The following is an 11,691-nucleotide window of genomic DNA, read 5'->3' as shown; positions in this document are numbered from 1 at the left end:
CAGCGCTGGCATTTATGTTGTTGGGTATACCACCAGCTGGTGATCCACGTCCCATCATAGCCATGTCACCATATATAGGAGATGGATTCTTGTGAAGCTTACGACAGTGATGCTCTTCAGCCAAAGCTACAACTCCCTCTTCATCAACAAATTGCTGTGCATCAACCAAGTTCTGAACAGGTGTAGAAATCTTGAATGCATGCCGCACTAACTTCACCACTGATGAGCCTGGCCCTCCATCACCACCACCTCCACCATCATTGATGCGGGAAATGGTGATAAAGTAAATAAATATAATTGAATACATATAAGGTTGATATAAATGCATTGTGAAAGTTCACGCGAGTATATGGTAACGGAGGCAAGTTGCTAGAATAAGTGAAAAGTTTCTACTAAGGATGTAGGATGTAAGGCATGTGTAAGAGTAATAAGAAAGGAGAGTGATCGGTTCCTAGTGAAGGTCAGTCTGCCCCATGGTTGTTAAATTTGTATATGGATAGGGTGTTTAGGGAGGTAAATGCAAGAGTTTTGGGGAGGGGGGCAAGTATGCAGTTTGAGAGGGCCTGGGAAAAGAGTAGGATGTTCGCCAATGATACAGCTCTAGTGGCTGATTCAAGTGAGAAACTGCAGAAGTTGGTGACTGAGTTTGGAAAAGTGTGTGAAAAGAGAAAGTTGAGAGTAAATGTGAATAAGAGCAAGGTTATTAGGTTCAGTAAGGTTGAGAGACAAGTTAAATGGGATATAAGTTTGAATGGAGAAAAATTGGAGGAAGTGAAGTGTTTTAGATATCTGGAAGTGGACTTAGCATCGAATGGAACCATGGAAACAAGTGAGTCACAAGGTGGGGGAAGACGCGAAGGTTCTGGGGACAATAGAGAATGTGTGGAAGGATAGAATGTTGTTTCGAAGAACAAAAATGGGTATGTCTGAAAGGAATAGTAGTTTCAACAATGTCATATGATTGCGAGGCATGGGGTAGAGATAGGGTTGTATGGAGGGTGGTTGGATGTGTTGGAAATTAAACATCTGAGGACAATATGTGGTGTGAGGTGGTCAGTTCGAGTAAGTAATGAAGAGGTAAGAGAAATGTGTGGAAATAAAAAGAATGTGCTTGAGAGAGCAGAAGGTGTGTCGAAATGGTTTGGATATATGGAAAATGAGAGAAGAAAGACTTGACAAAGAGGATATATTTGTCAGAGGTGGAGGGAACAAGGAGAAGCAGGCTGAAGGTGGAAGGATGGAGTGAAGAAGATTTTGAGCAATCAGGGCCTGAACATACAGGAGGGTGAGAGGCGTGCAAGGAATAGAGAGAACTGGAATGATGTGCTGTCAATGGACTGAACCAGGAAATGTGAAGCATCTAGAGTAAACCATGGAAAGGGCTGTGGGGCCTGGATGTGGATAGGGAACTGTGGTTTCAGTGTATTAAACATGACAGCTATGGACTGAGTGTGAAAAAATGTGGCCTTTTTTGTCTTTTCCTGGTGCTACCTTGCTGAAGCAGGGGGTAGCAATGCTGTTCCCTGTGGGCTAGGAATGGATGAAGGCAAGCCATTGTGAAAAATCTCTAGCATATTCCTCAAACCCTGTTGCTGTACCCACAAAACAAAGTGTGAACGTATATTTTGACTGGAATACCTGACATCCCTACACAAATGCCATCCTAGTTATGACACTTGTCATTCAAACTTGTGTCCACAAAGTTGTCGAAAGTGATAACCTTAATTCTTCTATTACCTCCAACTCTGCTCCCATGAATATGTGGCTTAACATTTATCAAGTGCAAGTGTACCCAAAACCTTATCATTCAAATTACCTTAATGCTAAGAAACAGCACTGGAGTTTACCGATTATGTTGACTTTTGCCATGGCTACCCCCTTGAGGAAGTTCCCAAAGAGGACAGACATCAAAGATACAGATAGATAGATAGATCTGTGTGAGGTGTTACATGAAAACTATTTTAAATATACATGTATAAAGATTCACACACTTACTTCTTTGCAAGAGTAACATTAACTTCAAATTCATCAGGTGACATGGACCTAACATCCTTATATACTCGGTCCTTAAACCCCACGAAATTGCAGCTGCCACCCGTTAAAAGAATGTTTCTGAAAAAGTTAGGTGACTTAATAGTGTACAGATAAATATAGACAGCTTTCACTGGTTCATACAAGGAAAAGCATACAAAGAATTTCCCGCCAAAAAAATTAATATCTTAAACAAAAAGACTGCACAAAGTTCAAGTTCTTAACAAGGTCCATTCTTAACATAAGCATTTTACAAAATAGTATCTGCAATGCATTTTTGCCAACTGCAAACCTCTGAGAACTATTGCTTTTGAACATCTGAATCTGATGTTAACATTTCTACAAACTCATTCCTTCTAAATTGTTATTCATTTACACAATTATTTGCATAATTCCATGGCATACTCTATATACCCATCTCACCCTGTGCCTGCCATCCACTCATTCAAGTATAACTTAGTTCATTACTTAATACTTATATACTATGTCCACGTATGATCGTATTGATTTTCATATACATTCTATTCACTTGTGTATCTTGAGTAGGTTGCCAGGACATACATGCTACTATAATGAATACTGACTATCTAAACAAGAGGACTGATTAAAAGAATGGAAGTGAATAGGTTTTTCACTGATATATGTGTGATTAGGAGAGACAAAGCAAGCACTCAAGAAGGTAATAAAAAAGGGGATGGTATACCAAGATGGAAATACAAAAGGAATTTTGATCTCACAAAAATTTAGTTCTTCCCACAAGGAAGGCTAATGAGCAACTGAAGTAAGACAGCTCCAGTCTCTTTGGGAATGATGTACAATATCCTAACCATAACTTCTGTGTACACCCACCATCTCCCCCAAAGAATGGGAAACCCAGCACTGAATAGCCTTGGAAGCTCCAGCACTTGGCTTATAAGCATAATTTTTTTAATCCAATCAATACCAAAGAATGGAATCACTTTGATCAAATTACTACTAACCACCATCAGTGTTACTGGGATAAGCCTGATGTCACAAGCTTTAAATCCAGATTGAACAAACGCAATTCATTACAGCAATATACCAAGTAAACTACAGGAAGTGAAGTGTAAGGGTAAAGAAGGGTTGGAAATGAGTCAAGGTTTGCAGACTGGCCTCCACAATAACAAGAAAAAATCTGTACACAAGTTCATATAACACTACTCTTAGTAGAGTACTGACCTGTAAAGATGAGGTCTTGTTTCCTCTGGACATTTATTAATAGAGTGAACAATAGCCTCTGTGATGCCCATCTCCTGAATTCCAACATCACTTGGATAAAAAAGAAGCTCAGGAATACTGAAGCGTTCATTGTTGAGACGAATCAGCTGAAAATGTGTGATGATTCATATTAATTCACTTGCAAAAAATCTGGCTATTTATAAAAGGTTGTCTCGAATGCTCAAAAGGTAATATAAGGCACCCGTATAGGCACCATTGTTATCCAAATCCAAATGCACCTTCAATATTTCTTCCAAATATACACCCCATTTCCAATCAATTCCCTTTACATCACAATGGTATATAAAAGAGTCATTCTCTATAGCCTTATTCCCAAAGCCTGAATGTAACTTTACTGTACATTCAAATATGTGCTATACATTTCAAATGTAAAAAGATTAATCAATCAACATAAGATATTCATTCCAATTGCATCTATACAGCAAGTAAAGAAATATGTTTTAACATCTTGGACAAATTCTGTTTGACAACTTTGTCAATCACTATAATCAAGAACTTTTAAAAACACTGTATTCCCAACATCTCTGATTTCTGCTACCAACCCCAAGAATTCATAATCATACATGCCGAATTTGCAAAAACTTCTTTATCTAGAAAGAAGTCATTATCTTACATTATGAAACTAATAATCAAATTAGAAAGAATTCAACTGAAAATTACCTTAGACTTCAGTGAACATACAAATGCAACACTGGCTCAAATTAAGGTCTAAATGTAGGTTACAGTTAAAAGAGGATTAAATGATTAAACATAGAAAACCAACCTGTTCACCTGAAGTGGGTTTGCCAGTAGATTCTTCACGAGATCGAAGATAACCACGCTTGATTGTGGTGAAATCTGGTAGGACATAGTCACGTAAAATGGTATTTTCCTGCTTACTACTCCTGGCCATCGTCATATTAGCATTGAAGTCAAGACTTACAAAACATGCATCTTCCTTCACCTGGTTAATCACATATGTCTCATCCATGACGTTGAGCTGCCTAATAATACATGATTGAGGTAAATAAGTTATAAGCTAAGCCTTACCTAATCACTTGCTACAACTGGAAAAACATTAGAGCTAAAGGGAAAAAAGCATGTTATCATGAAAAAGACATTAAAAAACTGAGAGGATAATTGAATGCCAAAATAATATTGCATTCAAGTTCCCTTCTTTGCCTATCTACCTTTAATATTTTTCTACAGTCACACAAAAAGCATAATACAATGCTGCTGGATGAATTTAAACTAGAGGGGCAAGGAAAAATTCAACTGAACAACCCAATTATGTTGAACAAAACACTAAAACCAACAACAGTGATCATTTTGAGTATACTAAGAGAGTATACATGCCAGAAGGAAAAGGGGTAAACCAAGGAGGAGGTGGAAGGATGGAGTGAAAAATCATTTGAAGGCTTGGAGCCTGAACATGTAGGAAGGCCCAAGACATGCAAGGAACAGCTAATTGGAGCAATGTGGATTTGTATGTATCTCACTTGTTTTCTCCTATATTTTGCAGAATTTGTAGTCGATTATTAATTCATGCATTAGATAAAAAGCTACTGAAGAGAACTGTGTAGAAAAAACATTTTCTTTTATTACACTTGATCGCCATTTCCAATTTCAGCAAGGTAGCACCAGGAAACAGATGAAGAAAGCTATCCACTCATATACACACGTATATAGATAAGAATATATGCACATTATATATATTATATTCATTATACTTGATCACCATTTCCCGCATCAGCGAGGTGGTGCCAGGAAACAGATGATGAGTGTCCCATCCACTCATATACACATATATATACATAAATGCCCAGACATGCACATATACCTATATATACATATCAACATACACACATTCATACATGTACGTACACATGCGGACGTATACGTATACACACACGTACATATTCATGCTTACCTCATCCATTCCTGTCGCTATCCCATTCCACAGGGAACAGCTTCACCACCCCCTGCATCAGCAAAGCAGCACCAGGAAAAGACAAAAAAGGCCACATTCATTCACACTCAATCTCTATCTGTCATGTGTAATGCACTGAAACCAGAACTCCCAATCCACATCCAGGCACCACAAACCTTTCCATGGTTTACCCTAAACGTTTCACATGCCCTGGTTCAGTCCATTAACAGCATGTCGACCCCAGTATACCACATCGCTCCAATTCACTCTATTCCTTGCATGCCTCTTACCCTCCTACATGTTCAGGCCCAAATCGCTCAAAATCTTCTTGTATTTCAATTTCTAAAGGAGGAATGCAAGAGTTTGGAGAGAGGGGCAAGTATGCAGTCTGTTGTGGACGAGAGAGCTTGGGAAGTGAGTCAGTTGTTGTTTGCTGATGATACAGCACTGGTGGATGATTCGGGTGAGAAACTGCAGAAGCCGGTGACTGAGTTTGGTAAAGTGTGTGAAAGAAGAAAGCTGGGAGTAAATGTGAATAAGAGCAAGGTTATTATGTACAGTAGGGCTGAGGGACAAGTCAATTGCAAGGTAAGTTTGAATGGAGAAAAACTGGAGGAAGTGAAGTGTTTTAGATATCTGGGAGTGAATTTGGCAGCGGATGGAACCATGGAAGCGAAAGTGAGTCACAGGATGGGGGAGGGGGCGAAGGTTATGGGAACATTGAAAATGTGTGGATGGCAAGACCATTATCTTGGAAAGCGAAAATGGGTATGTTTGAAGGAATAGTGGTTCCAACAATGTTATATGGTTGTGAGGAGTGGGCTGTAAATAGAGTTGTGCAGAGGAGGGTGGATGTGTTGGAAATGAGATGTTTGAGGACAATATGTGGTGTTAGGTGGTTTGATCGAGCAAGTAATGAAAGGGTAAGAGATGTGTGGTAATAAAAAGAGTGTGGTTGAGAGAGCAGAAGAGGGTGTACTGAAATGGTTTGGTCACATGGAGAGAATGAGTGAGGAAAGACTGACAAAGAGGATATATGTGTCAGAGGTGGAGGGAATGAGGAGAAGTGGGAGACCAAATTGGAGGTAGAAAGATGGAATGAAAAAGTACATACACATACGCAGACATATACATGTACATATTCATACTTGCTGCCTTCATCCATTCCCACTGCCACCCCGCCACATGAAATGGCACCCCCCCCTTCCCCTATGCGCGTGCGAGGTAGCACTAGGAAAAGACAACAAAGGCCACATTCGTTCACACTTCAGTCTCTAGCTGTCATGTGTAATGCACCGAAACCACAGCTCCCTTTCCACATCCAGGCCCCTCAAAACTTTCTATGGTTTACCCCCAAACACTTCACATGCCCTGGATCAATCCAGTGACAGCATGTCGACCCCAGTATACCACATTGTTCCAAATCACTCTATTTCTTGCATGCATATATACATAAATATACATATACACATATACATATATATACACATACAAATTCATACCTGCTTGCCTTCATCCATTCCCACATATTCCCTGCGTGTCATAGAAGGCAACCTAAAGGGGCAGGAGCAGGCAGCTGGAAATCCTTCCTTCCAGTTTTACTTTTCCAAAACAAGGAACAGAGAAGGGGGATATATGAGTTTTCCCTCTAAGGCTCAATCATCTGTTCTGGAACACTACCTTGCTAACATGGGAAATGCCGAATGTGTATGAAAAAATGATGAATGATGCATGGACATATTCATACATGCCTGCCTTCATCCATTCCTGGGGCCACCCCGCCCAACAGAGAACAGCATCGTCATCCCTGCATCAGTGAGATAGTGCCAGAAAACAGACAAAGAAAGGCCACATCCGCCTGCACTCATTCTCTAGCTGTCATGTGTAATGCATGGAAACATGTGGGTAATGAAATTTCCATATTCTATCATATTAGCTAAAGCTCACAACATCTTCCTTATATTTCACCTAACTTCTATATTTTTTCAGAATTCATGGATGATTATTAATTAAAGAATGTTACCAAACTGCTAAGTAGAAAACAATAAATGTAAAAAAAGTTTACTCTATCATTTTATTTATAAAATGTTGAACATTCTGAACCTGAGATTGCTACTGCTCACTAAGACTTCCATTTACTACTGACTAACAGAAAAAATGTAAACACACACTAATAACTAGCACGCTGTACAAATCTTAAGTATCCTACCTATACGATATGAGTTCCTTCAGATGATTTGTAAGCACTTTTCCTCCAACATCTACCCTCAAGATGGCATCCTTCTGCTTCTTGCCCTGAATGTATGGCACAATGTGTGTGAAGCTAAAGCCCGACTCAACTAATAAACAGCAAAGCTCTCTTGGTCGATCACGATGATACTTGTGTACGGAGAGATCACCAGCTGTGAGTCAAGAGATTTCAGTGGGGACTGTGATTAAATATGGAGGGTTAAAAGTCTATTAAAGCCTGAAAAAATTTTATTATCTAATTTGATATAGTTTGTATTCGTAATTCACATCAGCTACACATTTACAATTATTACAGTATTCTATAAAGACAAAAGATTTTTTTGAAGTCAAAGACTTCTTAGACAGAAAAGAATTATTATTGATGTACAGGTGAGAAAAAGTGTACATTGAATGAGAAAGAGAGTACCTTACTGCTTGTCTAATGATGAATACCTATGACAAGATTTTGCCACGATGGCAGAGCCTTTGCACAGCACTTACAACTTGAGAGAGAAAGGGATAAGATGGGTGTTTCATGCAAGTAAGGGAAAGACACTCAGTAAAATCTGATGGTTTATTTATCCCAGCATAACTTCAATACTCTAGTCAGGATGGTAGTTGTTTCAGCTCCCAAACACAGACACTCCAAAATATCAGTATACTATAAAGGGATGAAAACAAAAGCACCGAGAGCCAGCATAAACCCTGAGACAAAAAAGAAAAACTTTTAACCCCCTTAGAACAAGGGGCCCCAGCAAAGTTCTTTGGAGCATCCCTCTCTCTTTTTTGACTTTTTAAGAATGTACTGAAAAGATCCTAAATTAAGACTAAACAAACTCATACATAAAGCAAATCTATGTAGTGTAGTGGGTAATAATGAGGAAGTCAGGAAAAGGCTTTCACTTCACAATGAAAATAGAATTATGTTGGATTTGGAAAGGGGGAGGGTGGGCCTCAGGCCTAGGCCCTTTGATGGATCCCTAGCCCCAGGACAGCATTCCCTAATCCCCATGAGGTGTGGATGAAAAAAACAGGAGAGGCAACAGTACCAAGCTAAAGAATCAAACAAGAATATATGGAGAGAAAAACAATTTCAGCACAGCCTCTCAACCATAGTCTTCATAAATTATCACAATTCTCACTTACCCCTTTTATTATGTACTTTTCATTTCCAACACATCAACCCTCCTCCCTACATTATAATCTATAGCCCAAGCCTTGCATCCAAACAACATTGTCAGGACTATCACACCTTCAAATGTATCCATTTTCATCCTCCCTGATAACAATCTTCACACATTCCTCAGTGCTCCCAGAACCTCCACACCCCTAACCCATTCTGTAACTCAGTTCTGCTTCCATGGTTCCAACTGCTATCATGCCCACTCACATGTATCTAAAATATTCCACTCCACATCCTCCAGGTTTTTCCCTTTCAAACTCCCACCCCAACAAACCTGTCCCTCTGCACAGCTAAACTAATACCTTGTTTTTATTCAGAGTTATTATCAACTTCCTCCTTTCACACACACTCTCCCAAGCTCAGATACCAACTTCTGCAGTTTCTCACTTGAATCTTCGACCAGTGCCATGTCAGCAGCAAACAATAACAGTAACAAAAATAATTATAACACAAATAATAATAACTAATAATAATCTTTTTTCACTTTCTTTCATACATATTCACAATTTCCTGCATTAGTGAGGTAGCGTTTAGAACAGACGACTGAGCCGTAAGGGGACTATCTTCACCTGGCCCCTTTCTCTGTTCCTCTTTTTGGAAAGGTAATAAACAGAAGGGGAGGATTTCCAGCTTCCTGCTCCTCCCCCATTTAGTTGCCTTCTATGACATGCAGGGAGTATGTGGGAAGTATTCTTTCTCCCCTATCCCTAAGGACAAAAATAATAATAAAAATAATAATAATAATCATATTTATTTATTTATTTTGCTTTGTCGCTGTCTCCCGCGTTAGCGAGGTAGCGCAAGGAAACAGACGAAAGAATGGCCCAACCCACCCACATACACATGTATATACATACACGTCCACACACGCAAATATACATACCTATACATCTCAATGTACACATATATATACACACACAGACATATACATATATACACATGTACATAATTCATACTTTCTGCCTTTATTTATTCCCATCCCTGGGATAGGGGAAAAGAATACTTTCCAGATATTCTTGTGTGTCGTAGAAGGTGACTAAAAGGGAAGGGAGCAGGGACTGGAAATCCTCCCTTCCCATTTCTAATTTTCCGAAAGAGGGAACAGAGAAGGGGGCCATGTGAGGATATTCCCTCTAAGGCCCAGTCCTCCGTTCTTAATGCTACCTTGCTATTGTGGGAAATGGTGAATATATATGGAAAAAAAATTAAAATGATAATAATGATGATAATAACAATAATAATAATAACATATCTTATATTTATTTTGCTTTGTCGCTGTCTCCCGCATTAGTGAGGTAGCGCAAGGAAACAGACGAAAGAATGGCTCAACCCACCCACATACACATGTATACACATACACGTCCACACAAGCAAATATACATACCTATACATCTCAACATATACATATATATACACATGTACATAATTCATACTGTCTGCCTTTATTCATTCCCATCACCACCTCGCCACACACGTAATAACAACCCCCTACCCCCTCATGTGTGCGAGGTTGTGCTAGGAAAAAACAACAAAGGCCCCATCCGTTCACACTCAGTCTCTAGTTGTCATGTAATAATGCACCGAAACCACAGCTCCCTTTCCACAACCAGGCCCCACAGAACTTTCCATGGTTTACCCCAGACGCTTCACATGCCCTGGTTCAATCCATTGACAGCACATCGGCCCCGGTATACCACATCGTTCCAATTCACTCTATTCCTTGCACGCCTTTCACCCTCCTGCATGTTCAGGCCCCGATCACTCAAAATCATGGAGAGAATGAGTGAGGAAAGAATGACAAAGAGGATATATGTGTCAGAGGTGGAGGGAACGAGGAGAAGTGGGAGACCAAACTGGAGGTGGAAAGATGGAGTGAATAATAATAAAATAATGGGGAAACTTCCTCTTCAAAAATCTTCAAGGTGACAACATGTAAAAGGCAATCACAATGATCTTAATACAGTTATAAGGATCAATGATCATTAATACAGAAAAATACAGGTGTCAAGCCTGACCTCATTAAAAGAGTAAATCCATATGGCAAATGTGGTTTCAACGGATGCCATCCTCTAAGCTGAAATATACATCAGCCATGCAAGATACCAACTGGAAGAGGTGAAGCAGACAAGATATAAGCTGTGGCACTATATGATATGACTGATTCATTCAAGTCAACTTGTAAGTGGAAAGGTTTCCTGTGGCAAGTTGTAAGAGGTGAGATCAGCCTCCTGCATGGTTTCAATTCTTGTCTAATGAGATCTTTAATTACATTCCGGAGACAGACCAAGAGGTACAGATTTCTGCAATTTACTGTCAAACAGAAATTAACTATACATACAGTACTTAAAGAAAATAAAACATACCATTAATTCTGAGTAATGCATCTATATCATATTCCTCAAAGAATATCTCACTCAGTGCCTCCTGAGTGCTGGTGAAATTGAAAAATGGTTCAGTGATGATCATTGTTGTATTAGAGTGGTTCACATTGAACACATCTTTTCCAAACATGTAGTCCCATATAGTTTTTTGTATGTCCCAGTTGACTATGTAACCCTGAGGAAAAAACAATACAAAAGCTTATTATTATGAAACTTTGCAGAACAAATTAATCCACAGGAATTCCACTGTATATGTAAATTCCAGGAGAATAAACATTTTACATCAAGGTCTCATCTACATGTGAGCTTATACTACCAAATACAGCCAAGTGTGGGTAGTTTATGACAAGCTTATAAAATTTAGATTTTGAGGAATGAAAAATCTCTCCCACGAGGATGAGATATTACTTGGGGAATAGCATATTAGCTTCCGTTCTTACCCTCATAAATTCATGAAAAAAAATTGTTTTTCTCATCCTTTTCAATAAATTCTTAAATCACTAAAGCCTTTGCATGACTAACTGGGTTTGCTCTCAGCAAATCAATTACTGCCAGCTGACTAATGTCATCTTCCCATTAGCTTCCAGAAATCCAGGGCAGAAATTCACACACTGCAGTGTCTATTGTTGCAACAGAAAGATAATAAGTTGTAGTAATTCATAACTTAGATATACAATTCTATATTAGTCTAAATACAA

The 11,691-nt window shown here is 39.0% G+C and overlaps 1 protein-coding gene across 2 annotated transcripts in view; it reads right to left on the bottom strand.

The window, feature by feature from the left end:
• The window catches only part of Arp6 (Actin-related protein 6), a 106,931-nt gene that overhangs the window by 1,990 nt on the left and 93,250 nt on the right, over positions 1-11,691 (bottom strand). For both annotated transcript variants that reach the window (XM_071668522.1, XM_071668521.1), the window contains 5 exons: positions 10,976-11,168; positions 7,410-7,602; positions 4,055-4,274; positions 3,232-3,377; positions 1,996-2,112 (listed from right to left, as the gene is read on the bottom strand). In XM_071668522.1, coding sequence (XP_071524623.1) covers positions 1,996-2,112; positions 3,232-3,377; positions 4,055-4,274; positions 7,410-7,602; positions 10,976-11,168 — 869 coding nt within the window. The remainder of the gene's footprint in view (positions 1-1,995; positions 2,113-3,231; positions 3,378-4,054; positions 4,275-7,409; positions 7,603-10,975; positions 11,169-11,691) is intronic.

Source organism: Panulirus ornatus, chromosome 13 (assembly GCF_036320965.1).
Source record: "Panulirus ornatus isolate Po-2019 chromosome 13, ASM3632096v1, whole genome shotgun sequence".
NCBI classification, from domain to species: domain Eukaryota; kingdom Metazoa; phylum Arthropoda; class Malacostraca; order Decapoda; family Palinuridae; genus Panulirus; species Panulirus ornatus.
The sequence above is the reverse complement of the archived record's forward strand: the minus strand, read 5'-3'. Positions and strand labels throughout refer to the sequence as shown.